The 13684-nt window shown below is 46.1% G+C and overlaps 1 protein-coding gene across 1 annotated transcript; it reads right to left on the bottom strand.

The window, feature by feature from the left end:
- Positions 1–4041: 4041 nt before the first annotated feature.
- On the bottom strand, positions 4042–13347 carry IL21R (interleukin 21 receptor). The gene is made up of 7 exons (XM_010293035.1): positions 13244–13347; positions 12408–12604; positions 10887–11038; positions 10310–10487; positions 9025–9121; positions 8111–8192; positions 4042–5028 (listed from the first exon to the last, which is right to left on the bottom strand). The coding sequence occupies exons 1-7, from the start codon at positions 13345–13347 to the stop codon at positions 4120–4122; spliced, it is 1719 nt and encodes a 572-aa protein (XP_010291337.1). The 3' UTR covers positions 4042–4119.
- Between the last annotated feature and the right edge of the window lie 337 nt (positions 13348–13684).

Below are 13684 nucleotides of genomic sequence, written 5' to 3' on the forward strand. Positions count from 1 at the left end.
TCCCTACCCAGCTGCAATGCTGCAGTGGTAGTGTTAGTCAGGATATCCATCAAGTCAGTCATGTACATGGGTCTAGTGCTGGAGAAGGGGAAGAGAGAAGCAGGCAAAGCACAGACTGAGTAACAGTCTGCCAGTATTAGCTTTAGGGGCCAAGAGACAGGAAGACAGGGTCCATACAGAAATGGAGACAGATGTTTCCAAATTGGTGCTACAGATTGAGTTACGATGCTTCTCTGAACACCTGCTTTTGAGCTTTCCCCATCCAGTAGGACATCTACCAACTCCCATGAGGCCACATGGTTACCCATCTAAATCTATATTGCACTCCTTATAGTTACAACAATCCTGAACAGCAGCAGAAACAAAGCCCCTAAAATGCAAGCAGCTTTCAGAGTATCATTTAAGCACGTAACATCTGCTGCCTCAGAACTGTCCAGCTGCCTGTAGTTCACTTGCTGAAGCAGAAAACATCTTGCTTTCTCTAGAGACAAGTTGTATCCTTGCATCTTCCCAGCCTTCTACCGCAGGTCACTATAAAGTTGCTACAGCCATGTAAGACCCACGGCTTTTACCACACTCTGCCTACAGGGCAGGCAGAAGAATCAGTACAAGAGTTCAGCAGCAGTTTGCCTCAAATAGCAAAGCACAAACTTCTTTTCCCAGTTTCCTTTCATATTACTATTCCAAAATACAGAGCAGTATTTCTGACAAGAACATCACAGCTCTCTGCATGTTGCCTTTTTTCATACTTCCCCCGTACCCCAAGGGCCACTCAGCTCAAAGATTGTTAACTGAAGTCCTGCTCTCCAAAGGCCACAGACCCTTCTTTCAGGTTTTCTAGGGCCTATTTACACTTGTCCCATTGTCCCACAATTCATTTCCATCAGATGAGCAGTGTTTCTCACCAGGTGATTTGTTTTAAGCTGCATCTTCCTTAAAGTTTGTGGTTTGGGTTTTTTTGGTTGTGTTTTGTATTCCCTCCACTTGGATTGACGTCCGCTGTTTGTCTACTGTCAACCCAGTACCAAATGCATATGTTTTGCTATCTCTTCTGGTTTTGGATCACTATAGAGGCAAACGTAGTAAATAAGAGAAGCATCCCATTACAGTGGAAGCTACTGGGACATGCAGTGCTTGCTCTGTGCTGCATTTCTTGGTTTGTACAGTAATGCACACTTTTGAGCCTGAGATAGCCTCAGATAGACTGGAATTTCTGTGTTTACCTGCTTCTATGCTTGGCTACATTGTTAGTCTGTCAGAGCAGATGATCAGTACTATAGTCCAGGACAAATTCTGTATCCTGATCATGCTGTCACTCAAGAATATGTGAGATTTGACCTCTCTCCTTAACTCTGCTCTTCAGGCCTCCCAGTAGAAGGACACTGTTCTGGTCAGTGCAACACCTTAAGTCTGCTATCATGTACCTGATTGTTGTGAATACTGTGTGAAGTGCAACAGACCACAGCCATCTAAGGGCTTTGTCTATATGGGTGGTGGTGCTGCTGGCATCTTCTTAGTACCTCATCCCACTGCTCAGTGCATGACTAACCTCACCTTTGCAAGGCAGGCTAAAGTTAGATTACCTGGTTACCTGAGTATGGCAGAAGTGGCTAAGCAGCTTCTCCTGCAGTGAAGGGTTTAGGCAGCCTTTTGCAAACTCCGTTCTTTTAAGCAGGCCTGCTTGGCCAGGCACTTAAACATCAAATGCCGTTACCACACTATTATCATAACTCTTTCCTGTGCTTCATACTGCTGTTCGGGAATCTGCCGCTGTGGGTTACTGAGGTCATGGAAGGGTGGAGTGAGACCTTTTAGAGACAGCTTGTTTGAGAGCAGGGGAAGCCTCCCAAAACCCCACAAAACATGGACTTGCAATGCTACCAACGGCCCTAGCATTCCTGTGGAAACACAGTTTTTCCAAATTAGATATTGCTAGGTCAGGGACATTTGCAGTTTGCTGCTAGGAGCCACAGAAAAAAAAAACCACCTCAAACCCCTCCACATCCACAGTGTCAACAACTCATTGGCCAAAAGCTTAATTGTTCCAGCTTGCTTCAAAGGGAACAGTCTCCCTTACTTTCATATCTTTATGCCATATCAAAGCAAGCTCTTCCATGCCCATGAAGGCTGCCTCCTAGGGTGACCAGAGGCAACTTCTAGGCCAACATAGCAGCAGGACATCATCTTCTACCAGATGTGCAGCTAGATAGTGTAGCAATGACAGAAACGGCTCCTTCAGCAGTTCTGGGGCCAATGATATGAACAGAAACGAGGACTGTGCAGAACTGAGATGTAAAATTACCCTAGAAAAAGATAGGCAATTTTCCCCTCCTCCCTTAAGCAGCCTGAGGCCAGTTACCACAATGTAGTTTCTGAAGCACAAGTAGCTGCAAGATGAAGCTGCAGAAGACTCTGTTACAGACCATCAACGACGCTTCTACTCAGTACACATTCGCACAGACATAAGCACGATGTAAGCAGACTTTGCAGGACAGTGCAGGGCATGCTCAGTTTACCAACAAGGAACTGAAGTTGGCTCGATCCTCTGCTGCCTCGTGGAGGGCAGGCAGGGTACTTGCAGCACAGCAGGGAAGATGCATAAGCACGCTGAGACAATACCTCCCACAGCTTAGCGTAGAAGATGACAGGAAAAATGGAAAATTAGTATTGAAGAAACGAAAAAAAAACCCCTGATATCTTGGAACAGCGTTCAGGAAGCCCCTGAGCTAGGGGTATATTAAGGGAGTAATAACAACACAGGCAAAGCTAAGCCCTGTACGTTCAAAATCAACATAGCAGAGACCATGGCTGTTATGAACAATCAAACCAGGGATGTGGACACATAGAAAAACTCTTCCAGCACTCACCTGTGAAAGACACAGCTTATCTTCATTACAATGCTCCCTCTTGTTTAGGGAGCTGTGGGGTTGGCTAAAGTCTTGGGTAATAGATGGTGGAGAGGGAACGGACTTACTGCAGTGGAAACGTACATCATTCACCACAAAGGTTCTCCGAGTATAAGATCTTCTGGAGCCAGCCAGGCCATGGGTTAGTATCACTGTGCCTACACAAGATGAATGTGAAGACCTATAATATCAGTATTACAGTAACTTTTAAAGACAATTATCCTAAACAAAACAGAGATACGGAGATGTCAAAGGGAAACATAGTCACAGTTACAGTGCAAATAGGAGTTTCATAGCTGGCTTTATTAGCTAGCAGAAATTGCTGAAACTTTGTGCTACTGACCTGTTAACTGCAGCAGACCAGGTCCAAGGCAGAAGACGGAGTTGCAGGCACATCCATTTAAGGACAACATTTCTGAAATTTCTGCATAGTTCTAAAAGCTGCTCAATGTTTCAGTTAATGTGCTTGGAAAATGCTGGGAGATATACTGATTCAGTAGCAAACCCTGGTACCAAGAGTTTGTCTGGAATTATAGGTGTTTTGAAGACTTTTCATTTGCAGACCACCTGGAAAGGCAAAGTCTTTCTGAAATCTGAATTGTGTTTGGTCTCTTGGACACACAGATCTGTGCAGATTATATGAGAATTGTTTTTGATCATACCCTATGGACAGAGCTGGGACCCTCCATAATTAACAAACTATTACAGCTGGGTTTAAAGAGCCAAAGATATTAGGAAAAGTAACACTAGCTGTGTTGTTTGGAAAGGACAGGGGAATTTTAATGTAGTAAACATGCTTGTCATATGTTATGCTTCTAACATTCCATGTACATCCAAACTATCAAGTCATGTGAGAATACCAGAGAAAATAATTTGAAGTTTTGTACTCTTTATAAGGTTACTGTCAAAAAAATTTGCACCTCTACATAAGCTAAAGGGTAATTTTCAAAGTACAGTTTCTTTTTCTGCCATTATAAAGGGATTTGACCCACAATTCCCAAAAAAAGAATAATCAATCACATCAAGTTTGAGACATTAACAGGATAAGTGGCAATAGAAATAGGCATATTGTTTCTATGGACTTAACAGTTTTCAGCTGTATGGAATAGAGCTTACACAAAATAAACTTTGTTTCTCTTCTGAATTTTGCTAACACTTTGCTCTTGGTACGTTATGGAAAAGGCCCTATACTCTGCAAGGCATCTTCAAGTCCTTAGTTTGTCTGTGTCCCATTGACAGGGCTGTCAGCGCAACATGAGACCCACTGCTTGACATAGCTCCGTGGAAAGTCCTCCCCCTCCCGCTCAAGAGTGATGGACCCACAGTTGGTCTGACTGTTTTGCTCAAATTCACAGTCAACTGGACTCCCACAGTCCGAGTCCACAAAGCCACTGTCAATAGTGTCCAAATCTATGGACATCATAGGGTAACTGTCATTGGGCTTTGCAGTGTGAGGGAAGAAGTCATAGGAGCCTTCACTGTAGGAAACACTTTCACCATCAGGAGAAGGGAGAGAGGCTGGATTTTCCAAATCCCGCTGATTAGGCTGAAAGCAAAGGGCTTCTAGGATGCTCCCCATCCCTCCTTCCAAAGCTACTTGCTGGTGGGTTGGGACACTTGTATTCCTCAGGTGGTCTGTGGACACAGAGCCTGAAGCAAGTATTTTGTCCTGCATACTCAGGTCAGCCAGGTGTAAGTCATTGGATATCTTTCCATCTTCATCATCAACATTAACCTTGGGGTAACTAGTTTCTCCAGCACCAGTGTCTTCCCCACTGGTATGCTCATGTTCCCTGTACACACGGTTACAGTTGCACTGGCAGTTACAAGGTGTAAATTCATCAGCCACAGTCACAGTATCGATGGACAAATGCCCGTATGACCGGTCCCGAGTCCCACTGCTGCTGTTCACACTAGACAGCAGGGACTGGCTATCCTGACCTGGGGCAGTCAGGCAAGACACACAGGGACTGCAAGGCACATCTTTTCTCAGCTCACACAGATTCTCCTGAGAGGTGCTGTTGGAAGGACACACAGTGTAAACTTCCAAGACTTCTGGAAGGACTATTCCCCATTCAAAGAAATCGAGAGTCATTTTCATATGGGATGCACCAACCCACTTCTGCATAAAAGGACATACAAGGAGAGAGAGGTTAGTATCATCAGGTTTGAGGTTCCACAGAAATGACCAAAGTTCTTATGCTCTGAGAGTCAAAGTCAAACTCTAAAATCCCTGACTCCTACAAAACAGCAGGGTATGGGATGCTATTATTACCAGATACAGGCAGCTCTGGGAGAACTGACTCAAGTAATTGAAAATAATTAGCTCTGAGAGGTTTGCATGGCTTTTCAGTTTTCTCTGTGCTGCAAAGAATGCCACTGCCCATAACATGCATTAGCCAGAGGTCCCCTCCCAAGCCACAAAGTCTCCCATGCCCTTTTGTCCTGGACTCTGCTTCTCTCAGGAAGGATGGTCAGCTTCTCCCGCTGTGTACTGCATCTGCACCCAATACACACATAGCCCTGCTCTGTCACTTCCCTCACCTCAGTTCCCTGGGAAGGGGGTCAGGGCAAGGCTTCTCCTGACCTTCTGTACACAACCATACCCCAGACCAAGGCTTTTCTCTCACAGTGAGAAGAAGGAAGCAGGCATAGGGGACCTCAAAGAGCTATAGCCACTGCCTGTTGCAGATAACACTCAGATGATTAGGGAGTGCCACACATTTAGTCTTGCCCTTCTGTATCGCCATTAATATTATATTCTGCCCTGTACCATGCATTATCTCTAGATCACAAGCCCCTTGCACTCAGTCACATCTGGGAGTAAAGGCACCTCTGGATTTCTCTGATCTAAGAACAAAGTAAAAGTTTCTGTTCTTTTTGAAGGAGTCACTGAATCGGACATTCAGATCACAGCAAACTTTAGTCGTGTGTCACTAATGAATGCCAGTAAGTCGTACTAGAGGATTCTGCAGTCCAGAGGCTGGGCTCATCACATACTCAAGACTTAGTTCTGCTCCTTGTTGTGACACTTGCCTAATGTATCAAGGCTCTTCTAAGTGCACCACTTTCTGCTGTGTTATAAGACAGGTAACAATGCTGAGCTTCATAAACACTGTGAAGGCTTCTGACAGAGTGCTGCATGAGAGCTGGGTGTTGCCACAGCTGTCAGACTGCCTTAAGCGTATCAGAATTCTGTCCCAAACTGCGCTCAGCATAACTAGACATGAGCAAAGTATTTGGGAAGAGAACGGCTTGACACAGCTTATTACTCTCTGACACAGAGCATGGAAAAATCTTCATTACAGCAGGAAGCACCAAGTCTACTTGGATTTATTTTTAACCTAAGCTACAAAGAGCTTATTATTGAAGCTGTAATGGACAGAAAGGCATCTAAGGTGCAAAAGGCTATTTGAAGAAACAGAAGGAAACACCTTCTTAGAACTGAGCAGGCAGAATACTTCTCATTCCCTCTTGACACTTCTTTGCAAATTCCCACCCAATGTGAACCTAAGGACCCACGTACACACAAGAGTAATCAATGTTCCTCTACTTTCCCTTCTCTTTTTATGTCTTAACTTTTCCTCTAACATTTTGATTGCTTCCTACCCAATCCAGGACTGTCGTCTGCAGAGCATTACTATTGTAATTTGCTGATTATTATTCACAGGCATAACCTAGCCACTTGCTTTGATGCAGGCAGGATGCAGCTCAATGAGCCCTACATCAACTGGTTTCTTGCCAGACAAAAATTATGAGTCTGTTCATATTAGTGATGTCACCACATCCTGTAGACACTCCCTGCCTGTGCATCTTGTCCTGTGACTGTGTCCGCAACTGCTGTTTTAACCTGCAGATTTATTAAGTAACTCAGCTTTAGCAACTGAGGCTCATTCCCTTCCCCACAGCACTGAACAGCCTAACTAGAAACTAGCAAGAATGTCATTCCCACAGAACAGAGAACCCCATGGCTTCACCCTGAGACGAGCATGGCTCTTGGCATGCAGGATGCTTTCACTTTCACTGTGAATGCTAGCGCATGACTCAGGAATTCCCACACTGCGTCCACCTGGTCCTGGTTCCTTTCCCTGTGAGTAACCAGTGTACCTGCCTCACAAGAGGATGCAAGTACCACTCTGGTGCAGATAAGGGGAGCCATAATATGGCTGAAAGAAGGCGGCAGAAAGGAAGTTAGTCACTGCAGGCTTCCGCTTGAATGGCACCCATCCAAGACTACTTGCTTAACCTAATTGCAAACATCAGCCATACAGCAGTGGGAAAGTACATGAAGATCATTAGGGCCCAGCTGTTGTCCCTCTCTCAAAGGGTCTAAGAAAAAGCAGAACCAAAACACAGACACTGAAGTGTCTCTGATCAGTGCTGTTGTAACAGGAACTAGCTCAGAAAGAGGCAGTGGTGTCTGCACTCACATGCCAGCACTTTCACAGTTTGATAACGGCATTGTGAGTTGCTCTTCAGCTTAATACAACCACTATTTATGAATGCCCAATGTTCTTTTGCTTTTGTATCTTGAGAATTCCAGCAAACTGTGCAGTCTTTGCAAGCCATTTTGTCACATGAGCAAGTTTAGCTAGTGTTAAAAGAGAAAAGAATTATGGGAGGGCTGGGCAAAGTTACTCAAAGATACTTCCTTCATAGAGAGACAACTGCACTGTACTGTCACATAGCAGTTATTTGCCCCCAAAGCTCTAGCCATCTTTCCAGGATGATATGCACAGCTATTGTCTGTACGAGTGACTCTTCAGAGATAGCTACAAGGCTTAATGTTGAGCTTGTGTCACTGCAGGGGCTGGAGTGGGAGATCTGGCTCTACAATGAAGTCTGCTCCATGGCCTTGATGGCAGCATGGGAATGGAGCTCTGGAAAAATCCCAGTTACCGTCCTGGTATCCCTTTGCCCACTCCCTTCAGGTTTCCAGGCTTCACAGATCACCTATGAGCTCAGCTCACCCACTGAGACAACACTTACAGGGAATAAGCAGCACAGACATGACATAAAGGCCTTCCTGGCACAGAATAGGCACTGGAGAGCTCTGGTCCTTATATCTGGAGCCATTTGGTCCTCCCTTGAGATAGATTCTGCCTCCCACTGCCCTAATGAGAATCCCTTGCCCAAGATAGCATGATGGGCCTTTTGGTTTAACTTTGTCATGTGCTCCACTTGCTTGTATAGCCCATTTATACCTTGAAGTCTCCATTATGCACCAGGTAAAGAGGTTTGAAAAAGGGAGCAGGGTCTGGGATGCAAGCCATCTTCTTCCACAAGCTGGAAGAGAAAAGAGAAAGGCTTTGGAGTTAAGCACACGTTAAGATGCAAAGCAAGGTATCTCCAAATCCAATTCAAGCAGCTGAAATCACCTGCCCAGCCTCACTGGCCTCAAGTTAGCAAGTGGCTGAGGATCCAAGGATGTCTTGTGCTGTCAAAGCCATCTAATGGCCTTCCTCGTGAACCTCACAGGAAGCGAGGCCTCAGCCCTCGGGACTTGTGCACACTATATTCATGCTAAGGAAAGATGTTCCAATTTTTTCCTTCCTGGAAAAACACCAAGTGCTGAAAATGCATTTTCCCCTCAGGCTGGGCTGGCTCATGGTCTGCACCTGCCGGCCAGGACTCTGCCTTATGTACTTTTCCTGTGGCCATGGGCTGTGCCAGCCCTCTTGCTGCACCAGCCCAGTGCGCTCCTCTGTGGCAGCATGCACCCCATCCCTCTGCAAGGGCATGTGGCTCTCCAAAAAGGAGAGAGGCTCCCAGCCAGTGTTGAGGGGCCTGCATCACATTTGGAAAGGGGCAGGCCAGCCCTGGCTACTGCTTCCATCTGGCATCTGCAGAGCACAGACAGGACTGGGAGAACAGCCCAGGAGGCCAGGTGGCCCTTGTTGAATCCCCACGTGCCACTGTCTTGTCCCAACCAGCTGAATGGCAAGAGAAGCAAGGTGCTCTTGGCGGTACACAAACTGGAGACCATACTCTGCTGGTCTTCACAGGCCCATAGCTGTGTCCATGCACGGATGTACAACATGCAAAGATGGCTGCATGTGAACACCTCATCACAAGACAGAATAGGAGCATTCAGTCCGGCTTCCTGAAACATTCTTACCTCTGCTGCTTGGCCAGAAAGGTTGTGATTGAGGCAGTGATTGCCACGACAACACCAAACAGCAGCAGCCATCCCATGCCTGCTGTCTGTGTCACTGCTGGAGAAAGAGACAGGGTCATTCAGGCTCACCCTGCATTTCAAGGTATAAACTCTGGTCAATAAGCAGAAAGTTGTGAGGAGACACCCTCAATTTCTACCCCAGACTTTCTCTTAGGGACACTGAGGCTGTCACCTGGGGTCCAGCACTCCAGACACGAGGTCTGAATGGGGATGCTTAGAGAAGACTGCATCAATGAAAGATGCCATGCATCAGCTGGCCCTATGGCCTGGCTGGACCACAGACAGACAGTCAACATGCTTGGGGCAGGACAGCTCCCTGCTACAAAGATCCCTGGTGTTTCCGATGCCTCCTGGTTTAGGGACACTCCCACAGACAATCTACAAAGTGAAAAGAGAGTGCAGCTGGCCAGAGACATGTGAAGAAAGGGTGTTGACTAGGTGAGTGCTTGTTGGCTGCTCTCTGCCTGTGATGGAGAAGAGCACCTTTGAGACCCAGAACTCAGATAATCCTTAGCAAATGGAGCCTGACCTTGCTGCCACAGCACCACGTAACACTTCAGTTTGAGCTGCAAATCAGTGACAGTAAAGAAGCTCAGCACATGCTGCTGACATTGCCCACAGTCACTCTGCCCTGCTCTATTTGAGCAAAGACAAAAAACAGAAGCTGTTTTCATAGCTTCTGTTCCACCATGACAAGCACTGGTGTACCTCTGTGTATAAGGTACTATGCACTCCCTGTGGAGTGGGAGTGGTGGCTACAAAACAAAATACCCATGCCCAGTATGATCAAACATCAGAGTCCAGACACGGAACCTGGCCCTGCGAGCAGGCTCCACTCTCACCTCAGCTGAAGGCAATACTAAGCGCCAGTAGTGGAGGCATCTCCCCCATTTCTGAAAGCTGCAAGCCAGGACCCTGGACATGTGACACTGGAAAGGAAGCTACAGGCTGTACTCCTGCTGTGGCACCCAAACCTACAGCCACCTCATCAAACCTTCTTCCCATGGGCCATGCTGCAAGATGGGCTTTGCAGCACAGTGAGAAGGTCAATACAGACAGCACACATCAGCCCAGGCCTGGGCTTCATGTACTCAGTAAACAAGTAAAACATGCCTGTCTTTACTAGACTGTTTAGAATTTGTTCTAGTTAGATTTGATTAGAATTCTGGAAGCATCCTCTGACATTGGACCAATGGGAAGAGCAAGAAGAGATGGTAGTATGTACTGGCAGGGCTGGTTTTCAATGTCAGTGGTGGACTCCATTCACTCCAAAATCCACGGTAGCCAGTGTCTTCTCGGGGTCGGGCTCTCACTTGGAACTCATACTCAGTGTTTGCCTGGAGTTCCCATGGCAGGATCACCAGTGTCCGTTTGTCTTCATGGACAGCTTTAGTCTTCTGAGTCTGTGAACAATGAAACACCAAACACTCAGGGCTGGAGTGACTGCTCCTACCTTACCCTCACTACTGCACAGTGAGGAGCCCTGCAAAGTCATCTCCTCTGCTTTCATGTTGTTTCTGCAAGGTCATGCTCTGTCTGGTCACTAGCTACATGGGGCCCCAGGGGGATTCTTCCATGCAGGACAGCATAAGAAGCAAATGAACTATCAGCCTTCCCAACAGGATCTAGCACTTCTCAAACAGCTTCCGCTTCTTGATTCTCTTTTTAGTTTTGCCTGGTTTCAGTCCCAGCAAACAAAGTGATACCTTTTCTAAACCATGAAAACCCTTCTTCCACACCAGTGCTCCTGTCCTGGTTGTGCTGGCACATCCCACTTGATGGTAAACTGACATCTCACTTACCTCCCAGGTGTCAGTCCTTCTCTTAAAACGCAGCTGATATTCCAGCTCCTCATTCAAAAAGTAGAAAGGAGAGTTCTGGTAGATGGTTTCCCAAGAAATATTGTAACCCTCTGAGAACACAGCAGTCAGATTGAATGGAGGCTGTGGTTTAACTGAAAGACAAGATGATGTTACCCTTCATAAGATTACTGCAGACAAAAGGTGGCCCAGCACAGTATCAGCAATGCAGAGACAATAGGGAACAAAACTGCCCTGGCAGGGGTGAGCCCTTCTTCATAGGACAACATCCACAACATTCCTGCCTTTCAGGCTGAGCAGTCCTGAGCCATGCACAGAACCTCACACTTCAGCAGCGTAGTGAAGTCAGGCCCACATTTCTCTGAATATGCCTTCTGCCAGTCTCTGAACCTCCTCATCACCTAAGGAGCAAGAGAATATAGCACAAGGGGCTAATACCTCCTAGGAGATGTAAAGAGTAGAGCACCTTCTTCTCATGACATAGGAGTCCATGTAGTCATGGTCACTTGCAGTTAGAGAAGTACCTATCAATGTAACAGAGACCAGGAAAAGCTGAGGCTAGTGGACGCTGCATAAACCCAGTGCAAATCCCTGTGTCATAAGTGCCCAAAAGGCAAGCTTTTGTATCCCCTGCAGGGTGTTTTCATATATCGAAAAGCAGTAACGCACAAATTCCAGCACTAGTCTGCAGGTCCATCACTGAGCTATGATGCCTCTGTAAAGGGACATCTAGGAGATGTGCAAAGCACCACTACCCAATCTATCATCTGTCACTGGGGACAAGGGGCTTTCCTGAAATGTTTTGGCATTATCAAGAAGATGACACTTTACATGTAAAGTTTAATTTCAGAAGAATACAAGTAGAAAGGTTCTTTTTCATATGCCCTCACGGTACCTGTCTGCCTGGCTAACCACGCCTTTTCTTCATTGTTTGCTGCACAGCTTGGAACACACCAGCATTCCCCCAAGTCAACTATATGATTGCACCCAGTCTTCCTGTCATGCAGAAGAGTTAGTTAGGAATTGCCCCAGAAAGGGGAATTGCCACCTCCATTGCATCTGGGACACCTTGTGCCACCTGCAATAATGTCATGTTGGTTCAGGTGTCCATTGCAAGAGCCTTCAGGGACTCCTGTGAGGACATCTGTGGCATTTGCAGTTAAAGCAATTCCTCCTGATCTTTAGATCCTAGTCAAGAACAAATGCTTGCATAGTCTAGGTATGAGACCAGTCTACGGTGGAAATTCATCACCTACTGCTTCCTGGGGAAAAGGAATTTGCCCATGAGAAGTCTGGGGCCAAGTCAGCTCTAAACTCAGCCTCAAGCATAAGCATTTCTGTAGTTTACAATAGCAACAACAAGAGCACAGCACTCTGTAGATGAGTGCACACCAAACGCAGCCCCCCACCACTGGCTGCCATGCTCACTCCTTGCCCAGACTATCCTAGCAGATATACATAAAGTCAGACAGTATTTATCAAATCCACCATTTTTGTACTTACTGTTCTCTGCCATATAAAAGCCTTTGGAAATCACGTGCTGCCTATCAGCTATCTCTGTAACATCCACCTGGACTTTGATATCTGCCAGGAGTTCAGTCATGTCCACAGTGCACGTGTATTTTGTGTGACTGGTATTTCTGGACGATTGGAGGAGACTGCAGGCAGCCACAGTATTTTCTGTATCTTCCTCAGGAACCCTAAAACCACCAAAACAAACAAGTCCACATCTACCACATGCTGTAGGTGCCCTAATCTGTTGCTCAACTACCAGGCACAGAAATTAGTAAGAAAAAAAAAAGGCAGCATGTTCAAGTAAAAATATTTGAACTTTGACAGATTTTTTTTTTTGCTTCTATTTGCTCAGCTTAGCATCTTTGAGATAAGTAGGAAAGTGATGCTGAAGTGTTTGTGGAAAGGAAAGGTGCTCACCAGGGCTGCATGGCTCAGGACTGCACCCACTTCCTTGCTGGGGCAGAACAGCAGCTATTACGGAGCTTGCACAGGCTGCGTGAACCCTGCCAGCACACATGAGTGAAAGTCTGTTGTTAACAGCAAAGGGCAAGGTATTCTCAGGGCAGGAGAGTAAACAATACCAAGGAAGCCAGAATCAGTGTAGCAGTAAGTTGCAAGCAGTATAGTCAGTGGACACAGGAACCAGGGATCCTTTGCTAGGGGAGAAGCTAGCTGATAACTGGTGTGTGAACTACCAAGTAAAAACCAGCACAGCAACAAAAACAAGAATTCTACCTAACAAAGAGGACAGAAGGACATCACTGTGCTATGGCCATGTTAGAAGTTCCTGCTGACTACACTTTAGTCATCCTACTGAGACATACCATGTTGCAGTGAGGTTATATGAACTGGCACCCAAGTCATTTCTCAGGATACAGGACAGGGTCTGTACGTAGTCCACAAAACAAGTGAGGTTTTCACAACACATAGCTGTAGGTTTAGAAAGAGAAAACACAATATCAACTTCCATAATGAAGCAAGCAGAACTTTATATCAACATACACAGTCCCCAGGACTCCCACTAAATATGAAGTGAACAGACCACTCTGTGCCAGCCCCCACCAAAAGTTTCCAGTCTTGGAGCATGTGTTCCATCTCTACAGAGGTGCAAGTCATTGACAGCAAGATAAGCATCAAACAAAAATCTATTAAAAACGCTGTGGCAGAAATGGCATGCCAAAATACCAGGAAATGATCAAATTATGACTTAAGTTTGAAAATTATCTCTGTCCCTTGTCATACAGTCACTACAGCAGAGCGCCATA

Source organism: Phaethon lepturus, unplaced genomic scaffold (genome assembly GCF_000687285.1).
Source record: "Phaethon lepturus isolate BGI_N335 unplaced genomic scaffold, ASM68728v1 scaffold12078, whole genome shotgun sequence".
Classification (NCBI taxonomy): domain Eukaryota; kingdom Metazoa; phylum Chordata; class Aves; order Phaethontiformes; family Phaethontidae; genus Phaethon; species Phaethon lepturus.